The 26,840-nt window shown below is 40.7% G+C and overlaps 1 protein-coding gene across 2 annotated transcripts in view; it reads right to left on the bottom strand.

Moving 5' to 3' along the window:
• Window positions 1-26,840, bottom strand: part of PRDM5 (PR/SET domain 5) — a 687,250-nt gene that overhangs the window by 351,596 nt on the left and 308,814 nt on the right. For both annotated transcript variants that reach the window (XM_085641579.1, XM_085641580.1), the window contains exons 8-9: window positions 21,206-21,262; window positions 2,662-2,741 (exon numbers count right to left, since the gene is read on the bottom strand). In XM_085641579.1, the coding sequence (XP_085497705.1) occupies window positions 2,662-2,741; window positions 21,206-21,262 (137 nt within the window). The remainder of the gene's footprint in view (window positions 1-2,661; window positions 2,742-21,205; window positions 21,263-26,840) is intronic.

Below are 26,840 nucleotides of genomic sequence, written 5' to 3'. Positions count from 1 at the left end.
ATGTGAAGACCTTTCTGACAGAAACTCACTGTCAACAATATTTTGAGGATCCACTTTCAATGGTACACATCTCTAGAAAATTACTGAAAAAACTATGCATGGAACACCTCAGGGAAAAAAGATTGTTAGAGGAAATAAAGAAAAAGACAGTGTGTTCTCATCAGATGATACTGAGTGGTGCTAAATTACAACCATACTTATGCCTCTCTATGTCAAACTATGATAGATTTTGCCTTACACGTTTTAGATTTAATATTGTTTTTAGATTATTAACTTTCCCAGAAATGAACTCTTGGTCCAAGGAACTGTGTTTATGCCCATGTGATGAACTATCTTCGCAATCTGACATTCATGTGCTGTTTTTCTGCAGATTTTATACCTTGCCCCGTAGGAAATTTATTGTCCCAATTCTTAAAGAGATGATGGCAAAAAGATGCCGTCCAGTGTTTTTAGATTTGCAAAGAATGGACACTGTATTTATTGTTGCTTCTTTGACAGAATTTTTTAAATATGTTTTTAAACTGCGTAAATCGATGGATGGATAATTTTTAACCGTCCATATAGAAAATTTGCACTTCTCCCCTGTAATAGCAACTATGTATTGAGTTAATTTTAATTGTATTTGTATTTTTGTTGCTTTTATGGTTACTGTTTGTTAACCGGATAAAGTACATTTTGACTTTGATTGGTGAGTGACATTTCTACTTTATTGTGAATTACACTGCCACTCTAGTGTGAAGATGAACATTGTGTATCTGCACAGAAATATAGTTTTCTGTGCTCCCAAACTGGACAAAAGTTTTAAAAATATGTTGGATAATCCAGCAGAAATCTATTACCTAATGTGGCTCCTGTGCCTTGGAAGTACTAATCCAAAAACATAGTAATATTTTTGGTAGTTCAAAAAACAGAATAAAGCTGGCTGCAAATATGATCAGATAGAGCAATAATTGCCATGCCCCAACTGCAGAGGCAAGAACCATTTTTTGAGACTCCCTCCTTGAAGAAATTAACCCAGTGAACCAAAAATGTGCTCTCTTTCGGATGGTTACGGCAATGGATGAAACCATTGATTTATAATATTGAAAGTTATTGCTGCCTTGAGTTGAACATGTAGCTTCATTATCAACTACATTTCATTGAAAAGCAAAGGAAGAACTTCTGTTGCTGATTTATTTTTAGAACTGTGGTACGCTAACTAAGAGAAATGTTATTTGTTAATTTTTTTTCAGAAAGTTGATACAGAAAGATAAAATTCAAGAGTAAAATAGATAAGCACAGAGACAGTCCACTTTCCAGATATATCATAAAACAGATTATATTTCAGAAAATTGAGCAGTCTGTCAGACGTAATTAAGAAATATAATAATAACATAAATACATTCTCAGTAGCCATATAAGGACAAAATCTAGTAAACCTATAAATTCCTGATCTTGAGAGTACATAATAACTTTGATATGATTTTTTTGCTCTTGCCAAGATATGGTGCATGTCCCCCATACAACAGCCCTGACCATGTTCCAGTTTATAGAGGGAGAAGTAGATTCTTGATTTCCATTAAAAATAATGTCAGTATGATGGGTATATACGTGACAAACTTTGCATTATACAAAAGAGTTTGATCAAAAGTGTACTTATGTGTAGAAGGCATAAGGTACAGGGTTCTTCTGCTAAGGGGGAGGAGCTATTCAGCAGTGTAAGAAGAGAAGAAAATGATAATAACTCTATGTTACTATCATTTTATTTTTTCTTATTGTGGGCATGGCATCTTTGGGAAGTGGAGCGGGCTGCTCTGCTGAAGGAGCAGGGGAGGTGAGGAGTGGCATTCACTCCCTACATGTGCATGAATGTTTGGCCGGTCATCTCAGGCCGTCCAAACATTCATACGCACAGAGCATGATCTCCAGTGGAGAAAATGACCAGGCCCCCATTCCCTGCCCATTCCCTGCCTGAGCGCTGAACCATGACGCTCAGACCAATCACAACACTGCATTGCAGCGTTGTGATTGGCTCAAAGCCCTGAAATTCAGAAGCTTTGTAGTGTAGCGCACAAAGCTTACCATAACTCACTTGCGCGCCATGCACAGTACACACCTTAGTCAATAACATGTAAAAACAAAATGACTATCAGATTTATAGGGAGCTAAATTTAGATAGATCCATTTATATCACTAAAAAACACAGTTAAAGTGAGTTGCTGTTTCAGCAAACATTTTCTTGGTTATATAAAACAACCATACCTTCGGTCCCATCATGCACTGCTTTAGCTATGGCCTCTCACATATATCATCACTCATTACTGGTTAAATGACATCAATGAAGGCATTCCAGATAACATGTGAAATTACATAATTGATGACGTCATCCAACAGTGCTGCTGCTGACCTTACTTTTTGTTTATTTAATGATGTGAATAATTGATGTATTTAATGGAAGAAACCATATATTGCAGTAGATATTTTGGCATCTGGCCATTCGTTTAATCCCGCTATGAGACTCTCTCTGTATTGAATGATTTAGCATTAATGTAAGAGGTAAGAGTGATAACTAAATATGCAGTTGTTACCATTCAGAAATAGGATTCTCCCATCTGCGTAATATACAGTGATCCATCCTCATACATTTTGATGATGTTAAAGCCTGATGTGGTCACAACTTACCTTTCGATGTTCTCGAAGGTTCGCTGAGGAAGAACATTTCTTATTGCACACAGTACACTGCAGCCTTTTTCTAGAGTTTCCTGAAAAAGAAACAAAACGCAATCAATAACTTATTAAGGAGGGTCAGGAAAAAACCTTTGCAATTAATATTGGGATAATGATTCTCAAACGTTTTGGCAAAGCAAAATTATTGCAAGGGAGAAACCCTGCCACTCGTTTAGCAAATAAGCAAAGGTGTTTATTTAACCTTTCAAATGGAATGTGCTCAGGTGTCTGGCCGAATTTACATGTGAACAATTTAAATAAGAGGGGCATTTTCTTGAGGATGGTCCACTACTAAAGGTTGGGGAATACCCACAAACCTGTGTGTATTCAATAAGAATTTGTACTTTGTTTCTCAATCTGAGGTTGCTCATAAATGCACTCCCGCCAATGGAAATATTGCATGCATTTTTGGCTAAGAAGAGGAAGGGAACAGTCTAAATGTTAGGGAGCGCAGGTAAAGAGATTTCTTCACAAGAAAAAGTAAATATCTGATGGTGGAGAAACTTTTTTACATCTTACCTTAGTTGCGTAGCTATTGTTCTCATAGGCCATAGTGCAAGGAAGGAAATGCCCTCCGCAGGTTATGAATTATGAAAAACAGCAATAATCAGGGTTCACTGGGCCCAGGTGCAACTGCACCTGCTGAACCAATGGAATCTACACTCATGTCTTACCTACGGACAGCTGTAGCTGTCCAAGACCTTATGTTACCGATTCAGTTCAACATAATAACACATGCATACAGTACAGTGCCCTTCAGCCATTGACTGTTGACAATGTCTGAGTGGGCTGTACTTAAATCCCTGGCATTTCGTGGAAGGTCAAATGTTTCTTTACATAGTCCTCTATAGTACTTTCTTCACTGCTGCTGAAATCTTTCTGCTCATCCCCTCGCTGTTTCTGTGCCATACCTTCCCAAATGCAGGAAGTGGACCAGCTACCATCTGTTGACACCCACTGCCATCTGCTACAAGGTTCTAGCTCTGCTCATGCTTTGGGCTTTACCAATGCTTGCTGAATTGTGTCACAAGCATTGCCAAACCCATTAGATTTGTCCAGACAATTCAAATGAAGAGAACCCATTCCAAAGGGGTTACAGTGCATTCACTTAAGAACAGCCCCTATGTTGCAACTGACTTTCTAATTTATTTATTTATTTATTTTAGAAAACGTTATTAATATGCTGCTGTGCATGCAGGAATGTGCACGGCTGCCATCTTGTAAAGGATTTTCAATAAATATAAAATAATTAATTACAAGATGACTACCATGCATGCACAAGCACGGACAGAGGCCATCTTGTAATAGGTTTTCTTTTGCTTTATAAAAAATCACTACAAGATGAACACTATGCATGCATGTGCATAAACAATGGCCATCTTTCACTGCTTTTAAAACAAGCATTGGCATAGCCAATAGGTCTCGCCTTTGGGAACTTATAAGTGTTTAGCCAGAGATATTGACTTTATCTATGTATTTAAGCTGTGCTGTACAGAAGTTTGCAGCATGCTGAAAAGTTATAATAAAGAAGTGTCAGAAGCATTTTTGTTACCTTAGATATGACCAAAAAAGCATTATGTACAACTAAACGACCATATTAAAAAAGTATTAAAAATAATGTCTTGAGTTTTTTTTGTTCTTTCAATGCTGGCAACTTGTATCTGCCTGTCCCAATGGTTGCTTGTCATGTTTCTTTTTGTTATGGGGGCATAAATAACAGGAGGGTGAAGGTAAGTCAGTCAGTCAGTGAGAGTGAGAGCGTTAGTCAGTTAGTGAGAGAGTGAGAGTCAGTGAGAGTCAGTCAGTGAGAGTGAGAGTCAGTCAGTGAGAGTGAATGAGAGGGAGAGAGTGAGTCAGTCAGTGAGTGAAAGAGAGTGAGTCAGTGAGATAGTCAGTGAGAGTGAGTCAGTCTTTTAGCGAGAGTCAGTCTATTAGCAAGAGTCAGTCTTTTAGCGAGAGTCAGTCAGTCACTGAGAGAGAGTCAGTCAGTGAGAGAGAGTCAGTGAGGAAGTCCGTGAAAGAGAGTTCGTGAGAGAGAGAGTCTGTGAGAGAGAGAGTCAGTGAGAGAGAGTCAGTCAGTGAGAGAGAGGGAGTCAGTCAGTGAGAGGGAGTCAGTCAGTGAGAGAGAGTGAGTCAGTCAGTGAGAGTGAGTCACTCAGTGAGAGAGAGTGGGAGAGTGAGTCTGTGAGAGTGAGCCTGTGAGAGGGAGTCTGTGAGAGGGAGTCTGTGAGAGCTTGTGAGAGAGTGTCTGTGAGAGTGTGTCTGTGAGAGAGTGTCTGTGAGAGTGTCTGTGAGAGTGTGTCTGTGAGCGAGTGTCTGTTAGAGCTTGTGAGAGAGTGTCTGTTAGAGTCTGAGAGAGTGTCTGTGAGAGTCTGAGAGAGTGTGTGATTCTGAGAGAGTGTCTGTGAGACTCTGTGAGAGAGTGTATGTCAGAGGCTGTGAGAGAGTGTCTGTGAGAGAGTGTCTGTGAGAGAGTCTGTGAGAGAGAGTCTGTGAGAGAGTCTGTGAGAGAGGGTCTGTGAGAGAGTGTCTGTGAGAGAGTGTCTGTGAGAGTCTGTGAGAGAGTGTCTGTGAGAGAGTGTCTGTAAGAGAGTGTGAGAGTGTCTGTGAGAGTCTGTGAGAGAGTGTCTAGTAGAGTCTGTGAGAGAGTGTCTGTGAGAGAGTCTATGAGAGAGTCTGTGAGAGAGTGTCTGTGAGAGAGTGTCTGTGAGAGTCTGTGAGAAAGTGTCTGGTAGAGTCTGTGAGAAAGTGTCTGTGAGAGAGTCTGTGAGAGTGTCTGTGAGAGTGTCTGTGAGAGAGTGTCTGTGAGAGAGTGTCTGTGATAGTGTCTGTGAGAGAGTGTCTGTGAGAGAGTGTCTGTGAGAGTGTCTGTGAGAGTGCCTGTGAGAGTGCCTGTGAGAGAGTGTCTGTGAGAGAGTGTCTGTGAGAGAGTGTGAGAGAGTGTCTGTGAGAGAGTGTGAGAGAGTGTCTGTGAGAGAGTGTCTGTGAGAGAGTGTCTGTGAGAGTCTGTGAGAGAGTGTCTGTGAGAGTGTCTGTGAGAGAGTGTCTGTGAGAGAGTGTCTGTGAGAGAGTGTCTGTGAGAGAGTCTGTGAGAGAGTGTCTGTGAGAGAGTGTCTGTGAGAGAGTGTCTGTGATCGAGTGTCTGTGAGAGTGTCTGTGAGAGTGTCTGTGAGAGAGTCTGTGTGAGAGTCTGTGAGAGAGGCTGTGAGAGTGTCTGTGAGAGCATCTGTGAGAGTGTCTGTGAGAGTGTGAGAGTCTGTGAGAGAGTGTCTGTGAGAGTGTCTGTGAGAGTCTGTGAGAGAGAGTCTGTGAGAGAGTGTCTGTGAGAGAGTGTCTGAGAGAGTGTCTGAGAGAGTGTCTGTGTGAGTGTCTGTGAGAGTGTCTGTGAGAATGAGTCCGGCATCAACCACCTGTCTACATCAGATTAGTGTATAGTTAAAATCTTTTTCATATGGTGTGATATAAAATGTTGCTACAAAGTGTAAGCATGGCAAACCATTGCAAGAGTACACTGCACGTGTGAGCATGCACATTGCAACACTCCAAAAACCATGCGGGTACAGTCACACATCCTACCCTAATTGCGAGTGGTTCGGGAATCATACGCATCAGACAGGGGGCACGTTACTGTAGTCATACACTTATGGCAGAAGCATACCATGATTAATGGTACTGACCACTTCTTGGAGCTACATTATCTATGCATTGAAAACACAAGTTCCTGGTCTGGAGCCTTTACAGCAACCCATGGTATATTATTTAAGGAGATGATCCAGAGGGTTTGCGTGAGTGAGTGGACGCTGGGGCCTCCCCTCATGTATGAGAACATAATACACTGGATGTGGGTATAAACCAGTGATGGAGGATAGTGGGTTGTTGAAATCTCTTATTAAAGTTAGAGTGCTGTGCATAATCCATATTAATCCCGGTAAAGGATTTTTCACAATCACCCAGTAGTCATGTTAGCCTTAAAAGGCCATAATGCTAAAATCACGGTATATGGCCAACCTCCGTGATGCACTGTCTAAATGTTGCTCCATGAGGCAGAAGCCTCTTATATATAGTAGTAATTGAGCCAGTCCCCAAGGTTCCTACCCATAATGAACAGCATCAAAATAGTTTTCTGGTAGAAAAAATACCTCATGGCGAGTGAAAGGAACACCCCAAGGGGATGGGGCATATATGCATTATCGTCGCCACATACATCTTCAAGGAATCAGTGCCCGCTTATGGCTGCTGAACAACAAGTGTTTTGGTGTGAGTGTCTTAAGAACAAGACTGGGAAGCAGGGATTGGTCCGTGAGCCATGCGGGTGAGTGATGCAACTGCTGATGCAGTTCTGGGTGCTGCTAGACGATCATATGATTGGTAGTTTTTACTGAAGTCACTGTACCATGAGCCATCTATGCGACAAGTACAATGGCTACAAGACTTGCATCTGAACGTATTATGCGTTTCTTAAGAGGGTTGATACAGCAGAAAGAAACGTTTGTTTCTTTTGTTCTCAGAATAGCCATCATTCATATAGCAATGTAACCCAAACAGGGGTCTAGTAGTCTTATAAATGGAGCCCAGTGCAGTAATACACATTACATGACAAACAAGCATTGGCCGCGCGGCCGTAAAAGTAACGCCGCACGGCCTCGAAATGAAATTTAAAAAAAAAAGTAAAACGTGAGTGGTGACGCGAGTTGTGCGCACGTCCGCATGCGACGGGAAAAAGTGCTGTGCACGTCGCGTGCGCTTGTGCGCGTAATAGCAAACTGGTGGCCGGCCTGAGTAGCACTTTTAAACCACCAACTAAATTTCTCGCAAGAGCAGCGCATGCGCTGACTCTAGCGAGACATAAAAAGAAAACATAAGAAATCCCACAACAGATCTGCCATACATGCACATGCTTGCTCAGTGACAATCTGGGGGGGAACAGGCAAAGCAAGATTTTGACACTGGGTATCAAAGACAAGATCTTTTAGGTTTGCCAGCACTTGAGCCCTGTTTTTAAATATTTGCAGGTACAATAGCATGTTTGCATTATGTTTCTACATGCAGACAGTTACATTTATACCATTTCCATATACAGAAAAACAAGGCATGTGAGTTCACGCAGTTGTCATCAAATTCACTTGACTTCTAGTAAAGGAAGTGATAAAAGGGTCATCAGAGTTGAAAAAAATGAGAACAGCTAGATAATAAAAAATATGATAAACATGCAGATAAATAAAGGAGATACTAAGAATGAGTGGAAAGGATGAAAGTAAAAGAGAAGGGTAGACACATAGACCAATATGTAGTTATTCCACATAAGATCTTCCAGGTCCCTCCACAGTGCTTAATTTGAGCCTGTGGTTTCCGGTGCTCAACACCGGCAATTTCATGAGCACCAGTTAAGGACACATTCATTTAAGTGATTTGCCCAGAATAAGAGAATGTTGAGCTGACGCCGAGACTCAAACCTGGTTCCCCAGCTCCGAAGTCGCAGCTCAAGCCATTATGCAACATCCTCTACCAAATTTCATGATTAGTAGTTGGTTCATTTTTAGGCGACGCTATCGGGAGAAATGGGCTGGTGCAAGCTGCCTCCTGAGGAGAGTCCCGGCACTTATTTTGTTACAAATTAACCACTGCCCCTCCAGTTGATCAATTATCCAGCTCAACATACAACCACACATCAAACGTTATCTCCCACTCTGTCTTAGTCCAAAAGATGTGATTGCCATCTAGTGCCTGTCACAGCGTGTATTTAATTCTGTGTTTTTTACTGTAAGCCCATTCCTCCTGAAATACTTTTTATCCTTTTTCTGCTTCTTTTGTGAAGGTGACTTTTGCTCCAAGAAGAAGGTATGTCTTGTGGACTTTTATTCTATAACTACGCCTACTCTGAAAGATGCTCAGTTCCACTGCTATATTTAAAACACTCTGGGGCATATGTACAATCCCTAAGTTGCTCTGGTGGTATTTTACCATTCCCATATTCACAACATGGCTGAACACCACCTTGTTAATATGTCCTTTTCCGCAGCAGTCCACTGGGAAAAGGGGTGGGCAATGTGTGTTGCTGTGAGTGTTCCACAGCAACACCCAATGCTGCCCTAGATTTACATGGCTGGTGCAGCGCCAAAAACTAAGGCCAAGTAATACCTGGTCTTAGGATATTGATGTTTTTTGCTCTTTCTATGTGTTCTGCATTCTACAGCATACAAAGACAAAGCAAATCAGCATTATTGATTGTTTATGTGCAGGAGCTGTCCCTTCCTGCACATCAACAATCGCTCCTGCAGTGCAGGCACCCTTGCAACATGGCACAAGGGTGCCTGCGCTGACGCTAGGAAGCTTTTTTAGCACCAGCACTAGGGGAAACGCAGGGGTGCGCCATATTTTTGTAAATACTTCGCATCCCTGTGGTTTGAAAATGGCGGAGTGTGGCTTTGCCAAATTTGGCGTAAACCGCACTGTGCCATTTTCTTGTAAATATCCCCAAAATGTCAATGTCATTTCAATTTCCCTATTCAACAGATAATGCAAATGCAATTTGTTATGGCTGTGCTTGTCGGATGTTTGTTAAATTATCTTGGTAGTCTTCCCCTGGATAATTTCTAGTATATATGTATCCTTTTAGAATGTAGTTCTTCAAAGAAACTATTGTAATACATAAAAAACGGACTTCCTGCAGGTGTATTTTGGCAAAATTATTTTCAGAATTCAAAATGTACTGCAATACATTGATATGTAATTAAGTCTCATTGCTCATCGGGCAAACTATCTTTCCCTAAAGTTCACTTTATTTCTTTCTGTTGCTGCAAACTTCCGCCTTCTTATGTTGTACTGAATATTCTGTCTATGTTTTTAGGTCTCGCCTAGCGATGCAGCACCATGCGGTGCTCGCGTAGGCGAGATCTATTGTTGCCGACTTTCTTTGCGATGCAGGACAGGACAGGTGCACGCGTACGGCAAGTCCCGGACAGGAGATGTGCACGCGTATGGTGTGAGCAGGAGTTGTAATAACGCCGCAAGCCGTACGCGTGCACATCGACTGTCTGTGCCGAAGCTTAACAGACAGGAGATGTACACGCGTATGGGTCGCGGCGTTATCACAACTCCTGCTCGCACCATACGCGTGCACATCTCCTGTCCAGGCGCGGCGTGCATACCACGTCCAGTATGCCTCACCCCACTCACCGGCTCTTGTAGGGTCACTATGCTGCTCCCCGGCTGGTCTTGCGTCTTCAGCCGGTCACTGCAGCAACACGCGGGGCTCCGTCTTGCTCACAGGAGCCCCGCCTGAAATCCTGCTTTGGCCGCACCATGCAGCATTCACGAAGGCGGGGTGGGCTCCCGCCGGACTTCCTCTACTGTTTTTTTTTTTTTGCTTTGGGCGCTTTGGCACTTATTCAAGTTCGGCGAAGTCCGCAGACGCCGCCACTGGGCACAAGCCGCAGGCCACGCTGATGTGCACGTTCACGGCGTGCCTACAAAGCGCGCATGGCGCTCTTTCACTTTCCCTTGTCATTCCTGCCACTGTAAAACAATGCGAGCAGTATAGCAAAGTCTGGAGGCTGCAAACAGAGATGGCTGAACCACGCTGGGTGCCCTTCGTCAGTCTTCCTGCCACCCAGGTGGTTATTGTGGACGATGAGGTGAAGGGACAGGTCGGACAAGTGCTAGAAAAGCAGCGTCAGCTCTTCGTGACGTGTGCAGTGCCCTTGCTGGGACACGAGGTGGATTAAAGACGTCAGGGTCCGCTGCAGCAGCTCGAGGCCCCCCAGTGCCAGCTCGACATAGGCTTGACAACACTGCCAGCAAAGGAGGCACCGCAAGAGGTGTCACAACAGGCTGCCATAGCGCGAGTCAGACACGCATCACAATGAGCAAGATTTGGCACAGGTACGCGAGCAGGAGGTACGTCATAAGGAGCAAGCATGGTTAACTGAAGTTCTAGGTAAGGAGCAGATAGATAGTCACCTTCGTGCCTGGGAAATTAACTCTTCAGCAGCTAAATTATATCAAAAACACTGCCCTACCCTGTATGCATTACATCTACATTATTTAGAAAAGAATACTGTACCAGCATGTTGGGAGATGCCTTAGCATGCAGTCCACAACATGTCTAAAGTTCACTAGCTGTCGAAGTGGACTTGCAAAATTTGAGGTAGAATTCAGAAGACAAAAACGACAGGCAAATACTTCCACAACATTATAATCTCCTTTGGATACCCAGAAACATTTGTGGAAACATCTTTAGTCAATTATACAGATTTACCTATACACATCCATTATTACACCACCCTCTGAACAAGATCCCTCTGTAGGCTCTTAAGAGTTTCAACATAACTAACACTCTTTGGATGTGACTCATAGAGAGAATATCCTGTATGATTACACCAGAGAAAACATTTTACAAGTAAGTTGTTTTTAATCAATTTGATATAAGAGATATGCTTGTTTCTCGCTTGCTTACTCAATTGTCAATGTTTTCTAACTCAATAGATAATATTTTACATACTATTTTGTGGAATTGGAGAACTTTTTTTTATCCTACATTAACGTCTATTTTCATATTATGACACCGTCTTGTTTTCCTTTCAAACTAACAATGAAATTGTGAAAAGCAGAACACATATTCCTAAATCACTGATATTCTACAGTAACCTAAGTATCACTGGCTTCTTGATAGCAAAGTATTGGTTCCAATAATCTAATTAAAAAGCAAATGGAATTAGACAGAAATCACTTAAAACACCAGCAGGATAATTACTTTTGACACGTTTCTAAGTTGAATGAAAGGAAACAGCCATTTTTTTGCTGAGGTTTGAATCACATTCGTTATATTGGTTTGGCATTGTAATGAAACAGGTGTGTAACACTCATGTAAAAGTTATTGAAGCTGTCAATCCACAATAGAGCGTTCAGAGCAAGTAGGAAGTATACCCTAATTGGGTTTAAAAAGAGTAAAGCTCAACACAGACATTCGGAAGAAATCCTTGGTGTGGTTTTCTTAATTAGCACTCACTTTATCGGTGCAATAAAAAGTTGAGTTGCATGTTGAGGCTGCACATTCTTTAATACAAACTGCCCAGGCTTCATCTGCCTATGGGGATGCAATTTAAGAATAAGCACTGAGCCAAAGATGGAGCTCTTGGCTGATCCCATGTTCTCCAGAGGTCGCAGCGAAGACGCAGCTTACAACAAAGACATTAGAAATGAGAACAGACTTTTGCAATTAAAAGCTGACGGCGAAAGAAGAAAAATACAACCTTTCTGCTCCTCAACTGTTCCCCGTTATTTGCACATCCAGGTTTGTCATTAACCAGATGATTGCATCAAAATCAATTGTAAGGCGTTAATACAATGTGACTGCCAGTTAACTTGCCCAAATGAGATGGGATCTCTAATAACATCCAAAATGTAAGCACTTTATTCAAGCAGGAAATGTTCAGACTGGAAAAAAGCTATCAAAGACAAAAAGTGCAAAATCATAAAATTAAAGCAGTAGGCCCCCTCTCTCATTATGTTCTGGAGAACATTTTGTGAGTGTTCTCTTTACACATTTACTTGTCACCTTTTGGATTTTAGCCGGCGCGGTGTTTTCATATCTGCTAGCGCTAGACAGGAGCCCTCAAGGTGGAACAAAGAGCAATTACTCTTTCAAGCAATGTCTGCTTTGAATCAAAGATCCAAGCTAATCAGTCAAAAATTGGCTCTATGTCGTTGAAACAGTGTAAAAGCTCTTAAGAGTTCTGACAAATGATGCTTGTTCTAAAGCCAACGGGTGATCCCCAATCACCAGCTCTTTTTGTGCTTCAAGCACAGATCCAGAGCCAAACCCTCAGAGCATTTGGGAACTCGTATGCTGGTTTTCCTTAATCCCTTGCCTGCTCATGACGGAACCACTCCGTCATGAGCCACGGGCGCCGTGTGCTCATGATGGAGTGGTTCCGTCATGCTGCGGCCGTTGCGGCCGCTCCGCCCACGCGGCACTGATTCCCCGCCTGTGCGGGCGAACAATGCAAGTGGGCGGAGTCGTGACGGAACCACTCCGTCATGAGCACAGCGCGCCCGTGGCTCATGACGGAGTGGTTCCGTCACAAGCATGGTGACGCCACTAACACCCCGAACCCCCCCAGCGCCGCGGCAAAATTCGTGCCACAGCGAAGGGGTTAATGGCCACTCAGATTGTTGATAAAGTCTATCCTTTCCATCATGAAATAGGCTCAGGATTTACAGCTGCCAGGCACTGATGGACAGGGGCTTGAGTGCTCTTAGAAGAGCAGTTCCCAAGGCCCTAATGTAGAAGCATAGGTTGTCCGCTATTCGTGTGATTATGTTAAAGAACAGGAAAACAAGTCGGTACTTCAACCATACTCTAAGACCGGTACTAAGCCTGTTGTTAAATAGGAACATTTCTATCATTGATATGGTGAAATTCCTAGCACCTAAAATGACCAATTGGCATTCCTAAAAACTGACAGGCCCTTCACTCATTTGACAGTGACATAAGAAGGAATTCCCATGGCATGTGCCTTACAACAATCCAAAAAGCATGTCCAGTTTAATTCCAGAAGCCAGGTATGGTGTGGGTTATTTGCACAAAACATGAGCTAGAGACAAATCTGTGCCAATAAGTATCAATGCACAGCTGTAAAAGGGGACACATATTAACATAACACGTACTTCATTTTCATAAAACAGGAGCGATTGGTAAAAAATATACAGGTGAAAGGCTAAGTGGAGATAAAAACATGAATGCTCAGAAAACAAAACAAAGGGATCATGGTTTCCAATCGGAAGTAGATGGATTTTCTGTAGGGAAATAAACACTCACACACTTTGTTGATTCACTACCTCCTTTGCCCAGGTGCAAGTCTATGGGTTTATTGTAAATGTAGCGAACACAAGGAGATGATGGACGGAGCGCTGAAACTTTTCAGACACTCACCCCCAGTCACAGATCTGGGTTGAATCCATCATCATTCTTTAGCTCACTTCACCACCCCAGTTCAGACCCAGCTATATGCAAATCAGTCTTGACCCTGTGCCTCATGGGAACTGTCCAGACCGAACTGCCAAGCCAGGTCTTCCCTGTACTGGAAACAAGCATCCTGGGACCGGTTTCAGGGTAACAGCCCTCATCAGTCAGGCTAACTTGAATCCAGTGGCAAAGTGAGCAAGGGACCCACGTCTGGGCATGCCCTGCCAACTTAGGGAGAACAAAGCAAACACAAGGACATGATGGAAGGAGAGCTGAATCTTTTCAGACACTCATCCCCAGTCACAGATCTGGGTGGAATTCATCATTGTTCTTTAGCTGACTTCGCCACCCCAGTTCAGACCCACCTATATCCAAATCAGTCTTGAGCCTTGGCCCAAACGTAGGTCCCTTGCTCACTTTGCCACTGGATTCAAGCTAGCCTGGCTGATGAGGGGTGTTACCCTGAAACCGGTCCCAGGATGCTTGTTTCCGATCCAGGGAAGACATGGCTTGGCAGTACGGGCTGGACTGTTCCCATGAGGCACAGGGTCGTGACTGATTTGCATATGGCTGGGTCTAAACTGGTGTGGCATGGTGAGCAAAAGAACGATGGATTTAACCCAGATCTCTTGACTGGGGGTGAATGTATGATTTATTCAGCATTCCGTCCATCATTTATTTGCGCGCACTTTTCACCCTAAGTGGGATGGTTCAAGGCTGATTTGCATATAGCTGGGTCTGAAGTGGGATGGCGAAGTGATCTAAAGAACGATAATGGATTCAACCCAGATCTGTGACTGGGGGTGAGTGTCTGAAAAGTTTCAGCTCCCCGTCCCTCATCTCCTTGTTTTTGCTTTATTTAAAATATAACACTCAGCTAGCTGTGCTGCACTGACATTTTCATATGGCTTTGCATGGTGACATATCTATAGAATGCTCTGAGGATTTGGATTGTGGAAGCTGAAGAGCATGGATAGAGTGCTGAATAAAGTACATTATCAAAACTACCCATTCTTGGTGAATCATTATTTGATCCCCACACCAGTCTTATCTTTTACTACAAACATACAGTGAGAGTACTTTAAACTAAGATGAGGACAGAAGTTAAACAGGCAGCTTCATGATTACATGGATTGCAGAATCTTTTGTCAGGGCAAACTTAACTTGGTACAAAGGAGGACATCCATGTTGTTCTCTGCTGCAAAGCTATTAGTTTATCCAGCATGTGCCTGCATTCCTAATGCTCAGTGAGTAGCAAGTGCTTTCATATTAAGGCACTTTGTCTGATATATCATTCTATTCATGGTCTTGAACGATACGGTTTCAGCTAACTTAAATGATGAAAGCTCTCCTAAGGCTTCATCATCTAGTTAAGGGAAGTACACCTTCTGACCAACAGTCTGGGGCTGAATCACCTAGAAAGTATTTTAGCATGAGCACTGGATGCTTTATGAATTGTCAGATGTTTGCAATCCCTCTAAGAACAACCTGTCAGAAAATGTCACACTGAAATAAGGAGTGGAATTGTGCAGAGAAATTACAGAACATCTTGACAATGTTTCCCTGCTTGCTGCAGTCTAAGTCCTGATTTCAACTGCAAAGGGTTGATGTTATTCCAAATAAACTGATATCAAACAAAAACATCTTAATCCATTTAGCAAGTGTTTACATCAATTATGTTCAATGTATCTGGAAAAGTGCATTATTTACATTTCCCATTCAATAACAACACAATCTCTTCTAAGGCAAGTTATTATTTTATTCCTGTAGAGCGATACCTAAGACATATGTTTCTAACTTAGTCAAAAACAACGTTTACATATTCAGCATCACTGAAGAATCATAACCAGAAAACAGCGATAGACTGTAATATTTTGGGAGAGCTCCTACCACTTTGGACTACATCTGTGCCCATTAGTCTAACACTTAATAAGCAAAAGTGTGAAATTATCCTGTATGAGTATAAAATATTGACTTATATCATAAATCAAACCTGAGTAAAACACCTTTCAATAAAAGCTTGGGAAATACTTTATGTCCTATTGGCGCAAGCACAGATGGATTTCATAAGAACATTTTCAGTATTCTGCTACAACATTAACAAAGTCTACAGCAATAGAGCAGACTTCATAATGAGCATCTTTCTAGCTGCCAAAAACAATTTGATTGGGCCTGTTGGGATATCATTATTCGTATTTTTGTAGAATTATACATTTGGTCCCATTATCTCATCCAAACAATTAGGAACCATCACTAGATAAAGAAATGAGCAGCAGTTCCCATGACTCGGATGTCTCTTCATCTGTTTCCAGCTGCTCAAAGTACAAGGCAGAGCATGCCATCACAATCTCTTTGCTGGTATATTTCCACACATGCCTTCACTGCATGAAACATGATGTGATCCACTTCTCTCTGATATCATACTTTTCTCTAGCATCACATAAAGTGTAAGCCACAGACTTAGAAATCTTGCAAACACCTGGAATTGCTTATATTCAAGCATTCTACAGCAATCACAGGTCCACTTAGACAAAAAAGAAATGTGCTGATTTAGCTGGACATTTTGTGAATTAAATGACACCCATTAGCCATGTTAAATTATCAAGACAATTGTTCATGGTAGTTTAATTAATATGTACATTGCTGTGCATTGTCTATCCTTCATGTCTTCAGCGGGGCATACAAAATGCAGCTGAACCAGACTCTTTGAGACAAGCTGCAAAGGCTGACATATTTTCTTTTATGAAAGACAAAGGGATGAATTTAAAATACTTGGATTTATGAAGGTTCATTTGCTCTAATCCGGATCTAATTTCACTAAACTACATACACGTATTTAATGCACAATAGTAATGTGTAGGATCATATTTGCATGTGTGCTTCCAAAACTTTGCTTCGATGGTATTTACAACTTTACACACATATATTGACAACCAAAGTTTATATATAGCAATGCTCGAGCAATGAATGTGTGGCATTTGTGCATTCCTGCTGCAGATTTCAATACGTTGGTGCAATTTAAGCCTTGGATCAAGGAGTGCTTAACTATGACTGCAATTTGAACGGCAGAGCTATCCTCAATACAGCAGCAGACGTACAATTATTCTTGTCCCTACAGGGGTAAAACAATGAATCGATATATGAGCTGTCTCATTAGGGGTGTTTTTATTGTTAAAGAATTTTATAATACGTTTTTTAAATTGTACAGTATTTATTCTGTGTTTTCTTTTATTACCTAATTTAGGTCGAATAAAGACTATTTTTCTTTCTTCTTTCTTGTCCCTACATCAAGGATGGTTATTAATTGAATCAGTAACCCATTGCATCAGGATGCGCATATGATCCACGCAAGCCCAATGACTTTATGGAGTAGTAATGATATCATTTTTCAACGAAAACCCATTTACTAGCAACACCTTTAGCTCATTTATACAGCTTGGTCAGTGTCTGCAACAGTCACAAAGAGATGATAGACATCAAAAGCACCACAGGCACATTCCATGATAACACTAATTTTCCTTCTCCAGTGCTCAGTAGTACATTAAAAAATCAGATCCCATAAAAAACTATTTTGAAAAAGTGATCTAACCAGCTTGAGGGATCACCCTGAAACTTGCAAGGAAGGAGCTGAGGTGGATGAACTTATATTATGGAAAGTTTGGAAGATTTGTCAAACTGCGCCAAAGTAGTTAGCCAAACAAAAAAAGCTCTTCTGTGGGAAAAGTTTGACATTATAAAACTACACAGTTGTGACTGCCAGAAAGGATACAAAATGTGTAATATGATCTAAAATGAAACAGTATGAACTAGATTATAATAAGTGAATTTTATCGGCCAAAACCGAGTTCCTTCTCAAATGTCCTGCACCTCTGATCCCCACTTATGAATACATATTAATGTATCCTCTTCGGCTGAGGCCCACCTCTTGATATAATTAAGCCACCTTCTATTTGGAGCCAGTGCTGCTTTCCAGGCCATTCGTCTTTTTGCCAGAATTAAGGCAAGATCCATAAACCATAACATGTTTAGTTTGTTTGTAGATTCCATTACTATTTTGACCATATCCTCCCAGTACCTCATGATCACAGGGCATTCCCCTATCTTTTGGTAGAAATCAGCAACTGGTATTTGACATCTGGAGAAACTGGTACTAGCCCCCACTTACACGTTGTCAATGTGTTTAGTAGAAAAGTGTGTTTGTTGAATGTAGTTAAATTGTGTATACTCTAAGGGCCTGATTCACAAAGACAGACTTACATTTTTGTGTAAGTTTACTTTTTTTTGGTATTCACAAACTACAAGTTCAATTTTACTAACAGTAATTAATTTTTACGACTGTGGACACTCTGCACTCATGGTGGCGACTTTGCACATAAAAAGATATGCCTGCCTTACATTTGCATGTGCAGAGTTCTCCTCCCAGACTGCGGAGTCTACGCAGTTGTAGAATTGGTAAAATTATACTCGTAGTTTGCGAATACTAATAAACATACACAAAAGTGTATGTTTACCTTTGTTAATCAGGCCCTGTGTGTAGGTTTCTAGAGACAATTTTAGTGTATTCCAAATATTGCACCCAATAGGTTATCTGAGATCATGGATCTATCCCAGGTTTTCACTTCAACTTCAAGCCTGTGTTCTCATGTAGGCATTGTGAAAAAAACATATTATACAAACAATAAGGTGATGGCTTTTTTGCCCCATCTGTGAGTGAGTAGGCGGTGGAATGTCGCCGATTTGGGAGTTTTCATCTCCTCCAACTAGCATGTCTGTGAGAGGGCTCTGATGAGTGCATTGTATGTCAAGAAGTGGACTCTGGGTGCCTAAAACATCTTCCTAATGTGCAGAGCAGTTCATGTACATCTCCCACCGCTGTGAGACCTGCTCCTAGCCACGGCCTACTGTATTGCATGCTTGGTATCTCTTGGAATGTTGGCAAACACCACAACAGGATAGCCAGCGAATAAAGCCTCCGTCCCTTCAGTAACTATTTGTCGCATTGCCAACAGTTCCTACCAACCTGTAGCATTATCAGGAAAGTAGATGGTGGTCTCAGGGTACCCAGCAACCCACTTAATACTGTGTCATTGGGTAATACTGCCTGTAGGTCATCCCTCTCTAAGTTGCTGTGGGTGGTGATTTACTTATTTACCTGCTGCAATTGTCCGGCTAGATAATAAGACTAGTAGTGTGGGCCTCCACCCTCCTATGTGGGTGGACCATTGTGCCTTGCTAATAGCCACACACATACTGCCTGTTAGATAAATCCTGTCAGTACCCCCTACAGTTTGAGAAAAAAGGCTCCACTCGATGGGCAAAAAGTAGAACAATCTGGGTAGTACTAGCATTTTAGCTATTGTCCATCCAGGACAACAGCAGTTTGTTTCAGAATGGAAACAATTTTCACGTTGAGGTGATCACAAACCGAGGTTTCTCCTAATAAGGTATTCAAACAAGTGTTAAATATGAGCAACCAAAGGCTTAAAGATACTGAACCTACATTCAAATCTGGCAGGTAACACAGGTAACTGCTCAGCTTTGAGCCTCGGATAATGGTGAAGCGTAAAAAGGCAAGTTTTTGACCAGTTTCAAACTTCAATCTTTACATCATGCCGAACTTGCCCAGTAAGCACATCACATCATTCAAACAAAATTTCCCTCACACAAGTATAACAGAGCATGGCCCATATTCAACAAAATAATGATTGCACAGTCTTATCCCTCACTGCAGGCTTCTGTGACATAATATATGACATAATATACATAATATATAGGCTAGAGGCTCCATGGCCAACAGTATAGAAGACAGGGGGCATCGCTGTCTGGTTCCCAGATGTATGGCCCATTGCTTGGAAAACTTCTACCATTTATGCACTTAGGCTGTTAAGTCTGTGTACAATATTGATACCCTTTTTGGGAAATCTGGGCCTCTGCCCCGCTTTCTCAGTACTTCCAGATTAGGGCCAGCTGAATGCATCAAAGACTTCTCTTTGTCCAGGGAGGCCCCCAAAGGTGTGTGGTTTTGGGAGACTGTCAATGACATGAAATTCACCTTCTCAGGTTGCGGAATATGTTCCTCTTCAGCATAAAACCATTCTATTAAGGGGGGATTACCCTTGCCACAACAGGCAAAACCCATTAACCAACCCCTTCCCTAAAACCTTATAGTCTAAGTTTAAGAGGGAGAAGAGGTGATAGGACTTCATGTCCAGAGGATTATGACCCTGATAAGAGAAAAACTATCCTCACCTCTCTCACAGACTGTGGCAAGACTTTCTTTTGTATGGCTGTCTCAATACATTTTAATAGTTACAGGGGTAGCCAGGTTTTTTACATAGAATAAAACACTCTCTGAAACCCGTCCATAACTGGTGTTTTCCCCCTTGACTGTTATTTGACTGCCAAGTTAATTTCATGGATGTGCATCATTTTGCACATAATTTACTACCATATGTGTGAATTTCTCAAAAATGAGGTTTCTGACTTAAATGTATGAAACTAATACTGCCTGAAATGTGCCACATAATTTGCATTTTTACCACATAATTTCGATAACTTTGCGCCATAATTTAGATAACCTTGCTGCATAATCCTAGATGCCCTGACAATGGTAAAGATCCAAAGAGTGTTTTTTGGACTGCTATTACAACAATGACTCTCGTGTTTCACAGGGAACGATTAAATGTTTCCCAGCTTCCACGGTTCGTTGTCAAATATGGGTTTTTATACCACTGCAGTTTGTGCAATAAATTAACCCAAGCATGAAAGATTTGTTATATAAATAAATATATATGAAGATAGCAACTAAAACATTAGGGATCCAGGAGAATCATAAAGAGGAGCACAGAACACAAGATAGAGTTCATTTACTAGTGCTAAATAATACTATGAACAAATAGTGAAAAGGTTTACACTATTCAGGACCTGGTTTCTGGTTACCCACATGAAATATTAAAATTATACTCTACCTTAAGCAGAACATATAATCAACCATTAATCACAAACACCTACCACATGGAACTTCCTGATAAAACAGATTTATTTAGCATACGCTGATTGTTGCATCTGACTTTTGACCTAGGTTTGGTGACCATGCTCATCCTAAAATAATAATCTTCAGTTAAAAAGTTCAAAGGAACTAATAATAAAACTTGTGTATGATGAGGAGCAATATAAGAAAACAACTGAATATCATTGTAGTAAGACTTATGCTGTCCACATTATAAAAGAAGCAGTGGCAAAGCCAATAGATCTGGCCTTGGCTGCCAGCCTTTTAAATATGTCAATGCTTGTTTTGTCATGGATTGTATTGAACTATATCGGTTTGGGATGCTGCTATGCTGCCTAAGGGTCGCGAGACAAATAAAAGACTCAACAGCTAAATGAGATTTTAAGATCTTGTTGCTTCAGAAATTTGTCAAGCAAGGAATTAATAATAAAAACATTTTTTGCATTGGGTTTTTAACACATTTGTGGCATTTGGTAAAACTGAAAAACAAAGGTTTTATATTTTTAGGAGAGAACAACGCTTACCCGAAATACTGTTTAACTGACCCCGAATAATATTTCCATTGCTGCTGTTTTGGTGATCTGAAATACAGGTAGAATAAAAAGTGTCAGACGACTTACATATAAAACACAAAGTAAAATATGCTATTAACTTGCTGCTGCCTGCATTACTTTTTGACTTATGCACACACTCCTTCTTAGTAACAAAAGGTTGGAAACCTAGAAAATTATTTTATTTTTTATGTGTTAGTTTTCTATTTGAAGCATTCATGGTATATATGTGATTTGATACTTGATATCTCATAATAAATAAAAATAAACTAAAGGCTTTAGCATACAAGATCTGGTTGACAAGTGCAAATATGGAAAAAAACCTAGAGATCCGTGTTGGTCACAAAAATCCAAGTAACTCATAAACGGATTAGTGAGTAATTGTTGGCAGTAAAGCAAATATGCTATGATCAGTGTGATTAAATCGCAGCCAAATGCAGAGACGATGGTATGCTATCACATGGCGTAGAAAGAAAAGTGATAGAGGTAAATAACCTGTAAGCATGTGATAGAAGTAAGTATTGGGAATTGCTGTGTTTCAAGTGAAAAGAAGCAATTTTCATCAGTATGTAAGCTTCTCAAAGAGCAATATTTCTTTGCAAAATTGACAGCTGGTTGTAAGAAAGACTGCATATAGGAAGCACACCAAATTCGGAACTCATATTTACTTCCTCAAATCTATTAAAATATATCAATCATCTTGAACAGCAGTTCTTAACTTTTATACTTATGGGGATCCCCAATGCCTCACTACTGGAAGCTAGGGACCACAGCCTAAGCAATTTTGATGATTTGAACCTCAAAACAATATACAAAAATGGTATACATCGAACAAAAATGTAAACAATCACTTTTTTATTTAATTCAAAAATACAAAATAAACTAAGGTCCAAATTGTTAGTTGAATGGATTTTTTTTCCCGAAAATACAAAGCGAAAAGCAAGACTCTAGCATATCACCATGTCTTTTTTTTACTCCTACATCATTCTCTCTTGTTTGCTATCATAAACCAGTGCTTCAATTGAGGCCACCAATCCTCCAAGCTAGATTCTGTTTGCTGTACTTGCTCTGCTCCCATTTAATCAAACTAAGGATGTCAACTTCATTTTTAGCCTCCAGTTTTGAATTCCTCTACATTTACAAGGTGTTATGAAATTCTCCATGTTCCTTATTTTAGTATAAACACTTAATTAATCTGATAATAATATTTAATTTACTAAACAGCTGTGGACTCCATGAATAGTTGTCGTGGACCACCAGGGGTCTGTGGATCCTAGGTAAAGAATTGCTGATCTGGAAAATATACCATAAAAATATTTCCATCAGTTTTCTACCTCATGGCTGGACTTTCTCAAATGGCAGATCAGCATACAGAACAAATAATTTACGAACATAAAAACAAATACATGAAGAGCCGAAAAAATTAAAACATTTATATAAAAAGAAATGAATTAATTGAAATATTCTGTACATAATGAGAAAGAAAGAAAATGTGAGAACAAACATAAATCAATTGTTCTGATTGTGTCATCGCGTAGTTGAATTATGAAGAGATAAGATCCTACTTTCTCCTGACTGATTGTTAGTACAATGAAAAAACACAAAAATAAAAGTAATGAATTGCAAGGGTCATTTTTATCAAGCATATCCAAAGGACTTTCAAATGAGACGTGTTTGTAGGCTGGATTGTAGACTATGCTCTCCAATTCACGAATTTCAGTAAATATTGTTATCAGCTGCTTTGGAATGCAATTGGCAATATCACGGATTGGCTGAACTCCAAGAATCTGATATGGTTCTTGCATCTCTGCATTGGAGACAAGTACTTCCCAGTTATTTCACTCAAATGGGAAATTAAAATTCATTCATTCATGAAAATGCAACATTCTCCAACTTTAACAATAATAAGGTTTTCTCGGCCTGTTATTCGAAGTATGGGGTTTCTGTTGTCAAATTCCCATTTTGAAATCTGCTACATAGCTCTACCTTTAACACTAATGCCACCACACTTAATGATAACCTATAGCCAAGGAAATGTACAGGCTTTTCCAGCTTCTCTGTTCACCTCACTAAGTCTTGGCCACTGAAACTGACAGTTAAGTGATAATTAGGATGCACTTCTGGAACTGGGGCTGAATTCCCTTCCAACTATGAGGTTTGATGTCTCACCTGTACAATGTAGGGCTGAGCGAAAAATTCACCACATAAAAGAGGAAATCTGTCCCTTTTCACATTTCACCTGGTCAGTCATATCTAGGTCAGAATTTGCTTCGCAGGCAAATTTCAGATGTAGTATTATTTTTCTTCTATCATCAGTAGTGACATAAGAAAATTAACACCTCAGACTTCCCATGTTACAGTCTTCAGCCAAGGTAGAAAATTAATAATGAAAGCGCTGTGGGGGGGGGGGGGGGGGAGTTGGGGAATTTGGTATTACATTATTGAAATCTGTCTTAACTTGTGACTCCCTGGGATGCTAGCCTGCTGTGGTCAGCAGACCACCATGTCTGCGATTGAAATTATGAAAAGCTATTTTTTAATGCAGCTCATTTTCCTTAAAAGAAACAGTGCTTCATTTAAAAAGAAAAGTTTATTTTTTAAGTTTGAGATTTGCCAGTGGTGTCTTGGACCACCGAATACTTCACAACAAGCTTATTTTTTTGAACTCGCAAAGGGAAGAGCTGTCAGAGGAACACCTTTTCCTTTTTGCAAAATGTATTATTGCCCGAACTTGGGAGTCAGTAATTTTTCATTGTTTTGTGACTTTATTACAGTCATGAAAAATTATTTCATATCATAAAACATAGCGATTTGGAAGGGATGACCTAAACACTGCCCTTACAAACAGCAATTTGTTATGCCTTTCTATAACCCGTTTTGTGAGTCAGTAGCATGCTACTGATTTGCAAAATAGGTTTAGTATATTTGAAAAGGCCATTTTGCAATTGCAAATGCTGAGTTTGTACTTCACGCTTATTATGCTTTAATACTTTGTCTTCCTCATCCCTCACAGCACTTTATATCAGCTTTCTCAGTTTGGGGCTCAAGGCTTTACCACACACTTTTTCAGCAGCTGCATTTAAAAGGCTGCCACTGGAGAAGCACAGCAGGAGCCATTGCTGAGTTCCTGGCATGGGGGGACAGTCAGTGGTAACTACAAGGCAGATGACCATCAATCAATCAGGATTTGTAAAGCACAGCTTTTCACTCAATAGGGTATCTAGGTGCCTGAAGGTCCCGAAGACTGCTTCGATCAGCCAGGTCTTGACGTCAATTCGAAAACTTGGAAGTGAGGTAATGGTTCACAGTTGCATAAGGAGACTGTTCCAGGTCATTGCTGTGATGTGGGGGAAGGAGTGCCTTCCACCTCTGTTTTGGTAGGTGGAGGGAGAACGAACAAGTGAGAGGGAGGCAAATAGTTGTATTCTCAACAGTTGGTGGAAGTTCAGGATGTGAATAATGTAGGCGGGTCCTTGGTTGTGTAGAGCCTTGTGTGCATGAGTCAGCAACTTGAATTGGCATCTCTTCTGAGGGAGGAGCCAGTGGAGTTGCTTGAGGTGGGGCATGATGTGAGTTTGTCGGGGAAGGCCGAGGATAAGTCTGACAGTGGCGTTCTGTATGGTATGAAGTCTCTTTAGGAGGTGTGTGGTGATTTCCACATAGAGGGCGTTGCCATTGTCCAGTTTGATGGTGATGAGAGCCTGTGCCATGGAGTTCCTTGTGTGTAGGGGCAGCCACTTGAAGATCTTACGTAGTATATGCATAGTGATGAAGCAGGCAGAGAAGACGGCATTGATCTGTGATTAATGGTAATCTTGTTGTCAATGATGATTCTGACATTTCTGGTGTGGTCAGAGGGAGTGGGTGCGGGTCCTAGGACTAAGGGCCACCAGGAGTCAATTCATATGTTGATTCCAATCAGTCCCAAACCATCCAACTCACTCGCCAACCTCTTTCCTTTTTCTTTCCTGTTTATACTTTTCATTACCAATATCACAGGCATTATGAGATAATGCTTACCGATACAATACACTTTGACATTTCTTGAAATAATATCTGCTACATACTTCACTTAAAACAACACAGTGTTCTATATGTGATATTAGGAAAGTTACTATTAGTGACAACATAGAATAAAAAAGAAACAAGACAACACTCAAAGCCACTATTCTCTAGTCCTATATCAATCAGAAGCAGGGTCAGATCAATACAAATTATAAAGATGAAGAAAAAAAGGCCAGTGGGAGCCCAGGAAATAGAGCTAGAACATTAATGTAAGACCATCATGGAAAATCAAGGCTAAGGCTTTGTAATACAAACTTCCAAAACAGAAAGGTCGACACCTAATGATCCTCTGTCAAATATAGTCCCTTGATATCATCATAGATATGAAGGTGATACTTAATTGTGTATATTAGTCTCTCATAGGCAGCCATTTCTGCAAGAGGTCAGATTTTAATTTCCATTTCCACAGAACGCATAGTTTGGCAACTGCTAACACAGGGCCTGATTCACAGAACTAACTTAAGACAAAATCCTAAACTTACAACCATTTTGGTATTCACAGAAGGCACTTACTCATTTTGTTATTCACAGAAGGCACTTACTCATTTTGGTATTCACAGAAGGCACTTACTCATTTCGGTATTCACAGAAGTTAGGACTCCTAACTTTAGGACTCCTAAATACCTTCTGTGAATACCGAAAGTCTTAAAGTTAGGATTTTTCTCAGTTTAGGAGTAGTAAAGTTAGGAGTCCTAACTTTACTACTCCTAAACGGAGAAAAATCCTAGCTTTAAGACTTTCGGTATTCACAGAAGGCATTTATGAGTCTTAAAGTTAGGAGTCCTAACTTTACTACTCCTAAACTGAGAAAAATCCTAACTTTAAGACTTTCTGTATTCACAGAAGGCATTTAGGAGTCCTAAAGTTAGGAGTCCTAACTTCTGTGAATACCAAAATGAGTAAGTGCCTTCTGTGAATACCAAAATGAGCAAGTGCCTTCTGTGAATACCAAAATGGTAGTAAGTTTAGGATTTTGTCTTAAGTTAGTTCTGTGAATCGAGCCCACAGTGTCAAACAACCTCTTTTTATGATTACCCATACCGGGTATTGCCATAGTATTATAAAGAAATGCCAAATCCAGGAAAAAGGAGTGATCTTAAAATCACTCTTACTGGACATAAAAGAACAAACACTATCTCAATAAGGTTGACGAGCCTAACAGCTCCAGAGTGTAAGAGCAATATCGCCCGCTGGTTGGCGGCATCTACAGCAGTGTGAAGTGTATGCCCTGTTCGCTCTGTGCAATATATGTGGGACCAGTGCCATCCTGAAGTATTGCAAAGTATTAGAATTTTGATCATACTTTTCTCAGACTCTTATCATGTGTTTGCAGCAAATCCTTCCGCTGTACTCTTCTTCTGTAATTCTGTTTGCCATATGTGTTTTACGAATGTGTTCTGCAGATATGGAGTAACATTCTATTATAATAGTTTCATAACTGCCTGATATCAGCTTTCTATAGTGTCCCCATTTTAATGAGCAACCTTGTAACAGATATTTCTCCATAGTGAATGGCATTGGTTTCAGTTTGATTGTTAGACAA

This window comes from Triturus cristatus, chromosome 2_2, assembly GCF_964204655.1.
Source record: "Triturus cristatus chromosome 2_2, aTriCri1.1, whole genome shotgun sequence".
Classification (NCBI taxonomy): Eukaryota; Metazoa; Chordata; class Amphibia; order Caudata; family Salamandridae; genus Triturus; species Triturus cristatus.
This window is presented reverse-complemented; position numbering and strand designations above follow the sequence as displayed.